The following is a 16,014-nucleotide window of genomic DNA, read 5'->3' as shown; positions in this document are numbered from 1 at the left end:
ACCACCCGCTACCCGCTGACATCTTTAATTCCCCGACACCGTCTGTCAACCCGTGGGACGGTCGCGCATTTAGTTTTGTTTATATAAGAGGGGGCAAACGGGCAAGAGGTTCACGGGATGGAGAGTGGTAAGGCAACCGCCCATGGACATCCGCAACAGGTGTCAAGAGAAGAGATACGTTGCCGGCCTTTAAGGTGGGAGTATGCTCTTTTGTTGAAGGTCCCTAAGTCGTATCGGTTCGGGAAAACAGCAGCCGGTAATTGAGTCCACAACTTGGCTGTGCGAGGCAAGACATTTCATGAAAACGAGCGGTTGTGGAATTCCGGACGTCAAAGTGATGCGGGTGGTATTTTGCGTAATGTCCGGTGGTGGTATTCGGCCGCTGGAATCAACCCGATCAGCTCCCCGGAGCACTTTCATTCAAAGAACAGAAATATCAAAGAAAAACAAATAAGATGGAAATACATTTTTTTTAAACTTATGAATGACCTTTTTAAAAGAATATTTCCCCGACCTATTATTTTAGTACTTAAGTTAAATTATGTACTACGACTATAACCAGTGTCTTTATCTTATGTCATTACCAATGTATGTTAATATTTTATTGTAGATACTTCAATTTATTATTTTAATTATATTAATTTTGTATGATATATGTGCTTTTATTTTTGAAATTAATATAAATGGGAGTCAACTGTTATAAATTATGGACATGGGTAGTGCACGTAATTATTAAAAAACAAATTATTACAGAAATATATTATTTATAATTGATATAATACTTAAAAAATAATACATTTTAACACTAAAGCTTTAATATTAACAGCCGCACATTCAAACTTCTGCGTATTTATTTACGTTTCATGCTGTTAGCTTGGATAATTTATACGTCTAGATAAGTTCCTCTTGCTGTTAGACAACCGATTAATACAGGCCAGGTTTAATACTTTAGTGTGCGTGACAAGCTACGTCTTACACTCGCGATTTGTGTGAGTGTGTGAACATTGCTCAAAATGAAGGTTTAACTAACTCGAAACTCAACTTTTTTTTCGACGTGTTCACAGCTTTCGTATTCTATATAAATAATCTAAGACTGTTTTTTATAATCTGATGATTACATGAATATCACTATCGCAACATATAGATGAATGTTTAGGTTTAGCAAGAGAAAAGAGTACAAATAGAAACTATTCATTTCTACACATATAGCAGTGTGCCGTTATGATAATATATATTAAAAAAACCACTCTAGTGTGTAAAATGAAGTAAATCTTTTAAGATTCACCACAATGTATTAGACTATTTATCTATCAAAAAGCAAGTATATTTAAAGTCAAATTTATAATAAATAAATAACAATTTAAGATTTTTATATACATACTTAAAAATACAAATAAATTCCATCACACAATCCTATAAATGTAGAAGAAACAAGTATGCTTATGACTATTGACAACTATTTATACTCTTTACAGCAGTAAGTAGTCTGTTTGCAAACGAACATCTGATTGGTATTATTTGTAGAGTAGGCTCAAGGGGGATAACTGTGCGCAATTAATTACAAACACATGGGATTAGGCACCGTTACCCAAAGCACACACTTGCCCCACATGGCTCTATGCCTAGAACCGGCGTCACCAAGATGGCGGCCTATTCATATGTTGACACGCAAGGTTAATATCGACGATAGATAATAATTGACGAATTAAAAGGTCTCGCAAATCGATATTTTTGTGGCGAGTTAAAAATTATCAAGAACATATGTTTTTGTGAGGTTCTGGGGATAACGAATGTAAATGTTTTAAATCATTAATATTAACCTTACGTTTTCGTTAAACTTATTTAAAATGATAATATGCCTACTTTAACATATATAAATACATGATGTACATCTATAATCATACACAGACTCTGAAACAAACATCATTCATCATATAAATGTTTGTATTTACCGAGATTTCTACCAGTTCCAGATGGAAAACATTGAAATTATCAACTATTTATTAGTTCTGTAAGTGCAAGCAAGACGGCGATATCGGTAATACTGCTTCATCAATCGTGCGCGACATCAACACTGTTTTCTCAGATAAACAAATTGTGTCTTATTAATAAACTCAATGTAAAGTTACTTCAAGTTTAAAATTACTTCTCCCTCTCATGTAATTCTGTAGAAGACAGTTTTAAATTTGGAATAACCTTACTTCGCGTTTATTAAAAACACAGATTAAGTATACAATACGTATGTACGAAAATAACTACAATTAGGAAAATATTTATTAAATAAATATCTACTTATTAGTGTAGGTACAAGTACAAACTATCTATATAATTATTTTTAATGTATAATATTGCATCAAGTATAAACATACATATTATTTTGTAAAGCTCAATAAATCACATCAGAAACACAATACTGTCAACACTTATACTTATCTGTTTAATTAATTTTACACAGGTATTATACAAAATAGTTACGTAGAAAAATACATCTTTTATCGTAGCGTGGTCAACTTTTGATATATTAATCTATGAGTGAAAGAGTTAAACAAAACAAAACTTTCTCGAAACTTTGTTTAAGTAAACTATAATACTTACACAATCAAAAACTCGATCAATAATGAACTATATATACGTCTAAATTAAATTATAATCTAAATAATAAAACCATATCACAAAATTTTAGCAATACATTTTTGTACCAAATGTACAGAGCACTTTGGAATGTCTCAACATTAATTAATTTCTTATTAACTCATAATATATTTTACATATAATAATACCTACAACTGGTATAAGAGACTCGAATATATTGCATCCGAGAAATAGCCGGTAATATATATAATACTCTTATTTCTAATATGCAAGTGTTTGCTGATCTTTATAATAAATTGTAGTAATTATATTGCGTTGTATTTAGAAAAAGCTTAGGGTGTGATGATTTTGAGCAATCCTCAGTGAAAATTGTGTAAATTATTTGAAATATATGTATGGTTACATCATAGTGTATATAAAAATGTAATATGATCAAAATCATCTGTTTAGTAATAGGCACTATGCTGGAAGTATCAGGGTGTATTATGTGGGTATGACACTGTATGAGAGGTATGGAGTCATATATATGAAAAATCGAGCCGTAAGAAGGAATAAAAGTTCCATATCCCCAACGAAACCTACTAGAGCCTACAGTATATAAAGAAAAATAAAACAAATGATATTATATCGTTATTTTGTAGACCACATTGAAAAAACACCCAATATGGTTTAGTGCCATCTTGATATTCCCATTTTAACTCTAGGTTACACAGAAAAGGTTTTTTTTTACTTCTACCCTCCAAACAAACAGAAAATACAAAACAATTAAAAAAGGCTTCTTACGATTAACAATGACATATTTTATCACCTAAGTCAAATTCTGGTTTATTTAAACTTACACTAGATAATGATACTCATCTGGTATATCATCTTTGTCAAATAATTTCTTCTATAATAATTGCAAAAAGCAAGTTAAATCAAAGTCAAATGAACTAACAATCAATTCAAATAAAAAAATAATAATATTATTGCATATTATAAAGCATCAACAATACTTAGGCATCAATTTGTTTCATAGTAGTCATCTCTTAAAGCTGTGTGTTGTATTATTATTTTCCAAAAAGCTCGGCAGTTTTCCCTCTTTGACCACCCTCAAAGCCTGCAATACTCGAGCCGTATCCAATTCTTTATTGGATGCATTTTCATTGTCCAAACATATCTCGGACATCCTATCATTGAATTGCTCTAAGACTTTCACTCTATAGTCTATGGAAGTAGCGACGGGGTTGGCCGTGAGCCAGAGATACTCTAAGCATGGTAACCTACAAATATGCTGGACTTCTTCAATGTCAGCTATCAAATTACAGCTTAAATCTAAACTCTCCAAAGAAAACAATCTAGAGAAACCCTGTAGAGACTCAACCTTGTTCTGGGATAGGTCTATTTTGACGATGTTGCCGATTTTCTCGTGCCAGTTGTTGCAGATTGAGAACCTGTTCATTGATAGGTTGAGCATCTTCAGTTCGTGAAGGCAGGAGATGTCGCACAGCTCGGTGAGCTTGTTGGAAGAGAGATTGAGATGCTGCAGCTTGGGGACGAGCCGTATCGCCCAGTCAACCTTGTTAATGTTATTACTGGAGAAATTTATCGTTGACAACTTTTTCCACATCTAGAAACATAAAAAAGGCTATTTAATTTTTCGTAGGCACCAAAAGTAAACATTTTAACAATCACATTGACAGGCTGATTTTGACGAGTTTTAAATTCAAGTGCTTACCGTAAGCTCCTTGGTTGAAACTCACATATCATTTAAATTTTCAAAATTAATTCCCTCCGATTTCATTTTGACGTCAACCACCTCTTTGGAAACAAATGGCGGTCTGAGAGAGTTCTATGTGGCAGCACAAGAATCTCTCCCAGTGTTCTTTTTTGCATCATTTGTGGTATAATAGTATAAATTAAATCATTGTATATAAAGTAACTGCTAAACATTGGTCCATTGATCAAAAATATACTGCAGTAAAGGCACAAATAAATGTATGCCACAAAAATAGAGGCCATAAATATAGGTAAGACATACCAAGACTTAAATACAAAGCTGGGGCAGATGACAGAACCCGTTACAATGTACAATAGTACTAATATCTTCCCTTTCTTTGCGTGCGTCCGTGCAAAATGGGATGTCGCTATGCCAACTTAATAGCTGACACAGGCTTGCCCTCCATGTTTCAGTCTACAACTCTCTCTGTTATTCCTACTTAAACATTTCTTCTTTACTTCTCTGTTAACCTTTAGTTGGGAATGCAACGAGCAACTACTGGTATACATATGTTTGTTCGAATACTAAATTCGAAAAAGTTTTTGAAGTGAAACTTCTTTAGAATCGTTGTGATTTCAAACCGGATGCAACGGAAAAAACGACAGGTAAGAGACACAAATACAAAAATGTGTAGGATGAAGCCGGCAAAGAATGCGACAGAAATATGCATACTATTTCATTTTTTAAATATTTTTAAACAATATTTTATGGAATGTTGTTTTTGGATATATATTTTTTGAGGATATATTTTCTACTATGTGTCCCAGCACACATTTAAATTTTTTTTTCGTATGGCAGTATTCTCTGTTTATATAATTTGACTATACAGCGGCACTTCTAATAAGAACAGGATCAACAGTGTGATCTATTTATTTAATTACTTAATCGGCTTTACTCTAGATTCATCGGTGTTGGTACCAACTAGTTTCGGACCATTCGTAGGTCCTTCATCGGTGTGAGTGTAGTGAGAAAGCGGTCAGGTTTTAGCACTACAAAGTTAAAAATATTTCACGAAAATTTTAAGAATTAAAGGGTTTCAATTGATTACCCTTAGGAACCTAATCTTACCTAAATATAGGATATATAATAATTCCAAGTTAGGACATCATCCCCACCATCTGGATGTGTAGCGGTCCTCCACAGTGCGGTTTTCTAGGAGCTTTCTCCCTCGTACTACAAAGCTGTGGAATGAGCTTCCTTGTGCGGTGTTTCCGGGACGATACGACATGGGTACCTTCAAAAAAAGCGCGTACACCTTCCTTAAACGCCGGCAACGCTCTTGTGATTCCTCTGGTGTTGCAAGAGAATGTGGGCGGCGGTGATCACTTAACACCAGGTGACCCGTACGCTCGTTTGTCCTCCTATTCCATAAAAAAAAAGCCTCCATCTTAAACTTTTACTTCACGTAAATTTTATAAGTAAGTTCCCGTTTGAAGGACGTCATTGAATAGTAATTAGTGTTCATAGTTCTATCTGATCTAAATAAACAAATACATTAACATAAAATTAGTTCCACATCTGTTGTTCGTGAACTAGTTATCAAGAGCATGTGTAACCTAATTCTAAACAGCGATAACTTAGCTTGAACTCTAATTTAAACTGCAATGTATTTTGATTATAATGCAAATAATATTCAAAATTTACTAAACTTCTATTCTAATAACATAATGGGTTGAAAAATCTGGCATTTTGGCAGAAAAGTGGATCTGCAACAGGTTATTTAATCCATAAAACCAATTAGATCAAATTGCTTTAATTAAATGCATATCAACAAGTCAATATGCTCAAATCATTTGTCCGAGTGGAACCCAGAGCTGTTAGTCTGTGAACAGCTCGATCGCTTAGCATTGGCGTTGTTGTTAGACGACGCTTCATTTTGTGTACCCTACCGGATAAAAACTAGAAGTGTTCCATAGAGTTGTTGGACCTGATATCTGCCGCCTAATTCCATCATCGCACACAGTTCAGTTTTCAAGGAACTTTTTTCCACGAACAACCAAATTGTGATATTGACCTTGCGCGATATTTCTAGGAATTTGGTAGGGTACCTTAGAATAGCTCGTTTCGTACCTAAAAAGTCGGCAACACTTCGATGATAATAGGCCTATACATGTCAACAGCGTATGGTGTTGAAAAAGAGGTTCCCAGTCTCACTGTAACTCATACATACAATAACGCCTGCTTCCCAGGGTCCTGATATTCTTGCCCAGCATGTTCGTCTGACATCATACCTTTTAGTAGGCAGTAGACCTAACTGTCCAGTACTACTACTACAGCTATTAATGCATCACAACAAGGGTTTGAAGAAGTGTATAATGACTGATTACAAGCACTTTAGATAAGTTATGTCTCAGAGTTGGGCCGAGTCACAGATAGATGGTCGTAATGCGAAGCAATAGTAATGCGTTTTCAGTTACGGAACTCTAAAAAGCGTTTGCATAATGCAATAGGACATTGAGAGTAATCACAAATACTCCGCGCTTTGCGATTGTATTTTGCATACTGCCTGCATTTAAATAATACAAGTCATGCATTGGTATTGATAAAAACAAGATATCCGAACTCCGACATTCGCTGTAAGATAATTTGCTTTATTTATTGCCCTATCGATTTTTTTTTACATTTTAATTTTTTGTTATTAAGGAACTACCATAACATGTCAAATATTCTGTTTAATTGAATTTTTATAAATTACACAAAAGCTGTTTCTGGATTTATTGCAAATAAATTTCAAAATTTAATCGATTTATTCATATAACTGTTGATCTAAATAACGTAAGACATGTCATGGCTAATATAAAAATGTAGGGAAACGGTATATTGGAAAACATACTAAAGAAGTACCAAAGACATTATTAACTTTCGAAACCGAACAAGTTCTGTAGCATATGTAGTGAAGACAACCGTCAACACACACAAACTGTTTTAATTCTTTATCTACACCGATGCTTTAAATCCTCTATTAAAGATTCTGAAACAGTTAGCTTATTGCCAATATTAAAACACCTAATGTTCTAATAACCATTACATCATCCAAACGAGTGTTGTAATGTTGTACTGAATTTCATAACAACACTCCTATTTTTTTTTCAATCCCTTCATGCTCAAAGAGTTTGAACAGACACTCACATTCTTGATGCACGATGCGTGGTATCTGTATGAATTTTAAAAAAAGAACATTTGCGTTTACGCGCGTTCCACACTACCAGAACGTCGTGCGCCGTAAAAAAAAGTAGGTTATTCGAATCCCCGCCATTTTTCTTTGATATTTTTATTGTTTTGTTTACAAAAAATTAGCGATTCATTTTAAAGGCTGCAAAAGAATAAAATATTCAAGTGAATTTTAATTATTGCACTATACAAACTGTGAATTACTACTAAAATAAATATTTTTTTCATTAATACTTAGTTTATTTGTATATAATCAGTAATGGATGATATTAGGTTACTACTAGGACTAACTGTTTCAGAATCTTTTAGAGGATTCATAGTATGGGTATAAAGTCTTGTATGCAACTGTTGATAATTAGGTATTAAAACACTCATGTGATACTATTATCACACTCGGCTTCGCCTCGTGTGATAAATCCACATTCGTGTTTTAATACCCCTTATTACACAACCGTTGCATAAATAATTATTAAAATATAATGAAAACCAAGTAATAATTACCATTGAATCGGTGATGCTATTGGGATCTTTATGCAGCACATCGACCAGCAAAAACTCGTTGAGCGACGACACAGACGCAATCACCACGGATAGAGTTCCCAGGGAATCCCGGAGACTACCTGACAAATCATGTTATTACTTATTATTCCTACTAAGTTTGGATTTTACATGTTAACTTCTTACTTCTTTAGTTTTGGTAAGTGATCAACTGTCAATCACATTATTAATATTGCACTTTTTTCATTTCAACCTCGGATACTGGGGAATTTCACATGCGAACTAGTATAGGTATCCAATGCTTGTGAAAACTATATACAGACAAGTTTTCTATAAGCTATGAAACATAAGATGAATTTAATTTTATTATTATAACATAATTTTATTCAATATTTCAAAAAGCTATTCAAATTCAAATTCAAATATTTTTATTCAAAATAGGATTTATAATCACTTATTGAACGTCAAAATCTACCACCCATTCAAAAGAGACTGCCTCAGACCTGAGAAGAATGGGCGCAAGAAACTCAGCGGTCTTTTTTTTATATAAAATATGGATTACAATGTAATATCGTACAATAAACATTAATAATTAAAGAGCCTGAGGGTGTTCGCTTTAATCCCAGTCCGTGGTGTCATTAAGAAAATCGTTTATGGAGCGAAAGAGAATGTGTGGCGCGGCGAGTGAGAAAGAAGGAATACCTTTCGCTTGCCATTGGGTGATTGATGTGTGTGGAGAAACGGTAATGGTTTCGCGCCGTATTCGCGTTCTTAATTACTAAGTATTTCACACAGATATATCTTATTATTAATATTTATAGATACATTTTTTTTATTATTGGCAGAAAATTAGAAACTCCGACCTAATTTGTGTCTTTTGGTGTGATTTTTACCATATTTATAAATCCGCACATCGGAGTTGGTACCTATAATCATCATTTCAGTCGGAAGACGTTAGTACTTATGCTTTTTATTTTCATCTACTCAGTACATATTTTATTGGAGCTATTACTTACCCACACTTTGAATACAAGCCATTGGCACACCGAGAATCTTTAGATCCATCAGCGACTTAAATGGTATTAGATCAAACTTGAGCTCATTGGGTACTATATTACTGGTGCCGAGCTTTTCATAACTACCCTCGACACTCAGTGAACGCACTTGAGAACAAAAGTCTAGGATGTGGCTGAAGTCATACATCTGATCTTGTCGCTCTGTTGGCGGGCAGGCCATTTTAAATCTTTCACTAATTGCATGTAACTGGAAAAGAAATAAAAAAATTAGGAACGAATGATGTACAATATAAACTGGCATACCCAAAGTCCCGACTTAGTTTGTTCTGCGTGGCTTTCCATAAAGTGAAATGGTACTAAGGTACTAGGCAAAATGTTTATTTATTTATTTATTTCAAGGAATATCAACAGCTATTTACACAAAATAAAAATACAATAGAAACTTAGAGCTAATCACAGATATTCACTAATAGACAATAGAAGTAGTAAGAAGCAAAATTATAAAGAGTAAACATGTAAAATTATAATCTAATAATAAGCACACTTGATGTTCACAGGTTAGGATTCAAAAAGTTTTCATGATACATTGTTTCATTGCTTTGACAGATGTATTAAAAATATCCAAATTAATTATTTCACTGCTTAGTTTATTACAGGTGGTGCTAGCTCGCAAGATATAACTATTGCTCCGGTAGTTAGTAGATGATTGAGGTATATACAATAAACGGCTATAGCGTAGTGCAGTTGACGAAGTTCTCAATGAAATTGTCGAAAGAAGATCTGGACAATCAACCTTATTTTGAGCTATTTTCAAGAGGAAAGCAATGTCAGAGATCATACGTCGTTTCTCAAGCGGTAGTAAATGTTGCTTTTTACAATGCTGTTCGTAAGACTTTGAATTGTATCTGTCGTTAGTACGGTAGCATAGAAAGCGTAAGAATTTTTTTTGAATATTTTCTATTCGAGAAATATATGTAGAATACAAAGGATTCCAGATTTGAGAGGCATATTCTAAGTGACCACGAACGAAGGTGCAGTACAATATCTTCAGTGTCTTGACTTGACGTAAATCACGCGAGCTTCTTATAATAAATCCAAGGGCTTTCATAGCTTTAGATATAGTTAAATTTATATGTTGGTCAAATAATAGTTTCGAATCAAGTAAAACACCAAGGTCTCGTATTGTACTACTTCTCTGCACATTCTCACATTTCAACTGGTAATTGAAAATTATAGGATGCCGCTTACGCGTGAATGTCATTACGCTACATTTTGATGGGTTTAGCTCTAGGCTATGATCGTCACAATAATTTTGCAATCGGTGTAGGTCTTCTTGTAGAGCTATTGCATCATCTAGTGACGATACCTTGTTGTAAATTTTGATATCGTCAGCAAAGCACAATATTTTGGCGGTACGTAAGCAAGTATCAACATCATATAAAAATATTGCGAACAATAGAGGGCCAAGCAAGGAACCCTGAGGAACGCCACTCGATATGGGTACCCACCCTGATATATAATTACTGACAACAACAGCTTGAGTGCGATTATGAATATAGGAGGAAAACCATCTTAACAAGTCACCGCTGATACCAATATTATAGAGCTTATTAAGAAGGATGTCATGCCGTATTCGGTCGAATGCCTTACTGAAGTCGGTGTAAATTACATCAGCTTGGACATCTTGCTGCATTGTTTCAGTTAGATAATTATTAAGAAGTGCAAGATTAGAGACAGACGAGCGACCTCTAAGAAAACCATGCTGACTGGGGCTAAAGGCTTGCCTTAGTGCAGGATAAACCTGACTATAAATGATTTTCTCAAAAACCTTAGATATAATACAAAGCTTAGAAATTGGACGGTAATTTGATATACTAGTCTTAGCCCCCTTTTTATGCACTGGAGTAATATAAGCCATTTTCCATAAATCTGGCATAACACCCGCATAGAGAGATTTGTTGAATAAAATAGTAATGGGTACACATATGGAATCAGAAAATGTTCCAAAAACTATTTACATAAGTGCCACCTTAAATAACATTATTTCAATTGTGATAATATTACTCAATTGAGTGATTATTTATTCAAACAAAACAAATCTTATAACTATATTTACAATACCATGAAAGCATTAAAATAAAACTATCATTACGAGGAAGCGTACCAAGAATACTAGCAGCATTTCCGCGTTGGATAGCTAGGCTGCTCCGTTGACCGAAATAGCTGCGCGAAGATAGTACTTTGTACATTCTCCGCACCTGTGGGCCCCACACACAAAGTGTCTCGACACCAAACGGCATAAAGATTTGCAACTCATTGAGACCGACATATTTGCGACGTTCGCTGTCATCGGCAGTCGAAGCAGCAGTCCCAGCGCCAAATGACGTAACTTGGACATGAGAAGCAGAAGCAGCCAGAGTATCGACGCAAGTCGCGATTCACACCAGTGAAAACTAAAAGACACCCCCCGGGTCACTCCATCAGGATGCTTGCCTTTTCTTTTAACTGAATAGTTATATATTAGAGAATCAGTCTACTAAGCTGTATATATAAACTGCACATATTGCGTTATTTTTACGTAAATAATATTGTTATTGGTCCCGCAATAATCAGGTCAATGCCAATCACAAATTTACCATGTTTTACCTGTTATTCAATAAGCATGAGATATTATGTTGTATCTATATAGTGAACAACAGTAAAACTATGCCATTTTGATTAGAATTGTATAATTATATTAATATATATATATATAAGTAATTATATTATAATAAAATCGTAACAAAGTAAAAACTAAGAGCGGATTCTTTTAAAAAATACTTGATCTGTGTTCTACAAATAATACCGAAGGTAAAAAATTAGTTTATAGAAGTGACTGAATAAATATAATTCAAATTTTACATGAATAACTTAATAAGAGGTCAGAACAACATATATAGCCTATATATGTTGTTCTGCTATATATGTAGCCAATATGTATATTGTTACACTACACACAGGAATAGTATTTGCGCATGCTGTGCCTGAGCACGCGGCATATTTTAGCTGCGTGGATACATTTGTTTGATAATTTAGGTCTATGTTTCCTCTGCAGCACACAATATACAGGAATATGAACCCATGACTATGTACAACTATTGCATAGCTCAGTTGACAGTGTTGACCTATGTCAGCGCGTATTCGAGCATGCTACTCATGTATCAATGACGTCAATTGATGCTTAGCATGTCCATGGACACAATCACATACACTTTAGCCTCTCTGTGTGCCGCAATGGGAGTGGGGCTTTTCGCTCAGGATGTCATGGGCAGCAGCTAGTAAATTACTATCTATCTATATCTATATAGGTCTACATAACAGAATACAATAAAGACCGCAATTATTACATTAATAAACATTGAATTTAATTATTTACATAATACATACAAGTGTTTGAAGCACTTATACAAACTGACAGTCTGCATTATGTATAATACCTGATCAATGAGTGTAATGCAACCACCTGTGAGATTATATAATAAACTGTAATTGATATGAGTTCATAAACATAATTTGTTTTATTTATCGGGATATTTTTTTATTAATGAATCCTGAATATAGAGCTTAATATGTACATCTTATCAGTCTAACTACATTAATTGCTAATATCAAACATGACCTTATGACCTTATTGGAGGCATAGTGACCCACTGCATGTCCATATATGTCCCTAAATAACCTTTTTTTAAGTGAAGACTGTGGAGTTATTGGGCTAGCAAAACTTTATATACTTATTTGAATACAGCTTGCTAATAATGTCACTGCCATTGAGGTTTTAGTGTTAAAATTAAAATTAACTAATTATCTCATGTGCCATGGTTCCCTACTTTAAACTTATTACATATATTATATAGCACAAGAAAGTTTTTCTTTTTACCATTGTAAAAGCCTTCAGGGCTAGCAGCACAGATGAGCCCGACATATGGGCCCCGTTTCGGGGTCTTCAATACGTAAATGTATTTTACTCCTCTCGAAAAAAAAAAAGTTCTTAAGCACTTAATACGATTAAGGACTAATTAAAATATATATTAAAATTTAAAACTATACAACTATAAAAATCAGTATTTTTTCTTATACTCTTATTGACTTTAGCCTTTCGAAATTGGCAAGTGCCCCTAGGGCACATGTTTTTTACCAGATTCGGATACTCCAAAATCGTAAGTGCCATACAGCACACTATTCTCTCACCAAGTTCTAACCCTTTATTTATATGATGGTTTAAGCAAGCTATAACACCATGCAAAACATGGTCTTATAGCTTATTGTTTCAATAGCTTTCAGATACATTACACAAAAATCATCCTAAATACAGGGTGGCCGAGAAGTTGACTTCCAAATCTAAAATTTGAAAGCCTCATGGTGATGAGTATCCGAATCACTCCTATGTATGTTCTACGATATTGCGTAGTTTAGGAGATAAGATTTCACCTAATTGTGGTTTATGACATTTTTCTAATTTTATTGAACGCTATTAGTTAATTTTATTGTTGATAATTATTCACTACAGTTGCAATAACCACATAAAAAACTATGAATAGTTTAGACAATGCGGAACTAGTTTAGAATTGAGTCGTAAATTCAAGATAACCAGCTAAATTCATGAAAATGTTCAAGGTATCAAAAAAAAAAAAAATGGGGAGCCTATGGCTTCTATTTATAAAAACTTCCCAGAACATTTGGCAATAAAATGAGCCAAATTCAAATTTTAGCTTTGGACATCAACTTCTCGGTCACCCAGTATAACCAATTTATTAATACACATAAAATAATATGCTTTAATAGAACTCTGTGCGTGCCAAAATCATGCTGATCTGAGACATAGTTTCTGGGAATGGAAAGGTTAAAACTTATATGAATTTAGTTCTTAGTAATTTTTGACTGGATTAGTGTTGCCTATTATTTATTCTATAACACAGTTTCCATTTGTACTGTGATATAATTAATAAAATAATTTTAAATTTATATCGTTACTATTTATTGCATGTTGCACTGCTCAGAAAGCATGGCAAAAATCTACCAAACATTGGCTTTTAATTCACATTTTACTATCCACTAATAATGTAGTAACACTGACCTTTTTTATTTCATTAATTATTGGACAACTCATATAGATTGATAGCCCAGTGGTTAGTGACCCTGTCTACTGATTTAAGGGTGCCAGGTTCATAATAGGGTAGGTGCAAACATATAGATAGATAATACTATTTGTAAAATGTGTAAATTATAATTACTTTTCTTAGTACTTTTACTGAAATGTTACTAACTTTAAAATTGTAAACATTGTTACTATAGTTAATTTATTAAAATCAAACAAGTTGAACCTTAAATCTCTAACTTAAAATATACATCATACCTGTAAAGGTGTAAATTTGTGTGACTTTTCAGTTTGCAACAGTTTATCACCCTCTAAAAATAACTTTGTAGCAAGGTCTTGCAGCAAGAAAAATATATCATATAGATGGAAGTCTAAGAAATGAGCAAACTCAGAAGGTAGTGTTAGGCTCAGATAACTGAATACATTCTTAAGATATTCATTGAGGGCTTCCCGTCTTATTTCCACGAACTTTGGTGTCTTATTTCTGATGACCTTCTTGGGCGGAAGTAAATCTTTACCTACGCCGTAATTGTTGACAAGTTTGTCGTGAAGCTCTACAAAATCACTGTACCGATGCCATACATCCCACTGCACAAAACTAACTTTAACGATTATTTTATAATATGTAACACTGTCTTTTGTAATTGCTTCTTCTACAGTAACCGTAGTGTCGTTTTTGTGGTTGATAAATGAAGCCATTATATTATGTTTATTATTAGATGAATTTCGTTTAAAATAGTACTCTACAACACATTGTGATGAGTTAATATAGGTTAAACATAAAAAAAAAATCAGGTCGCTAACAAAACACACACAATAGCAATACACATTACTTTTGTTATGAAATATGTATTATGAATCTAAATGACTAATTTAATCCAAAATTTAGCAATTGGTAGTGACATTTGACACTTGACAAAAATGACAAATGTAAAACTAAAGGCTGATTTACACAGGGTACTGTGATTTACACAGACAATATCAGTCAGGATTGGACTCAAGTTGAACAAGTACAATTTAAATAAATTACATTGAAACACGGCAGTCGCCCGCACCTCAAACAAATCAATATCTACCTTCATCTGCATCGAACCTATCTAGAATTTATTGTTTATTTGATGTCAATAATATTAAGGCGCTATAGTCCTAAAAAGTAACATTTTTAAAAATCTACTTAAAATACTTCTACAAATACTACAGTTCCAATTTTTTGACATGTTTATCTTCATTTCTTTATCTAAATTATCGCTGAATCGAAAACACGATTACGAAAAAAAATCTCGATAGATTTCATTTTTGAAAAATAGTCTTTTTTATTTGAATTGTTTATATTATCATAAAACTATGATAGCTATAAACACAAAACTTATTTTATTCGATAGTTTATTAGTATTTATAAGTTTTCATAGTGGGATTTATCAATACGCTTTGTGAATTATTTTATATTAATTTTTTTCGTAATAAACCAAACGCGACGCGTTTGGTTGCATGCTCGCTCAAGCCAGCAGTACGCCCGTGACCACTGTCAAGGAAGGTTACTGTGTTCGTGTCTCTCGGGCTCACATTACGTAAGATTTTAACAAGTACAAAGCGGGAATCATAGTAAAAAAATAATGATTATGCGACAGCGTATTTGTTGAAATATATAGGTAAATGTAAGTAGGAAAGTACTAAAATAAAATTTACGTAATATTATTTTGAATATTATGCCACGCGGGATTTTTGTATATATGTACTTTAGGGAAGTTAGATAAATCCAAGATGACCGCCGCACAAAATTATGATTTCATCAATATGGATATCGTGTCCGAGGTTCTCGAGGGTGGAGAGAACGATTTTGGGAT

The 16,014-nt window shown here is 33.5% G+C and overlaps 1 protein-coding gene across 2 annotated transcripts; it reads right to left on the bottom strand.

Annotated features, from left to right (window-relative positions):
• Nucleotides 1-744: 744 nt before the first annotated feature.
• LOC126975452 (nischarin) lies at nt 745-15,034 on the bottom strand. Of its 2 annotated transcripts, none has more exons than XM_050823363.1 (4): nt 14,429-15,031; nt 9,037-9,283; nt 8,024-8,142; nt 745-4,201 (listed from the first exon to the last, which is right to left on the bottom strand). In XM_050823363.1, exons 1-4 carry the CDS (start codon nt 14,867-14,869, stop codon nt 3,614-3,616), a joined length of 1,395 nt encoding a protein of 464 aa, XP_050679320.1. In that variant the 5' UTR covers nt 14,870-15,031; the 3' UTR covers nt 745-3,613. The 2 variants fall into 2 exon arrangements, with proteins under 2 accessions (XP_050679320.1, XP_050679321.1); XM_050823364.1 differs by having other exon boundaries at nt 4,054-4,201; nt 8,024-8,138; nt 14,429-15,034.
• Nucleotides 15,035-16,014: the final 980 nt, after the last annotated feature.

The sequence above is a fragment of the Leptidea sinapis genome, chromosome 36 (genome assembly GCF_905404315.1).
Source record: "Leptidea sinapis chromosome 36, ilLepSina1.1, whole genome shotgun sequence".
In the NCBI taxonomy this organism is placed as follows: Eukaryota; Metazoa; Arthropoda; class Insecta; order Lepidoptera; family Pieridae; genus Leptidea; species Leptidea sinapis.
Note: the sequence above shows the minus strand (reverse complement) of the source record. Positions and strands in the feature narration are given on the sequence as shown.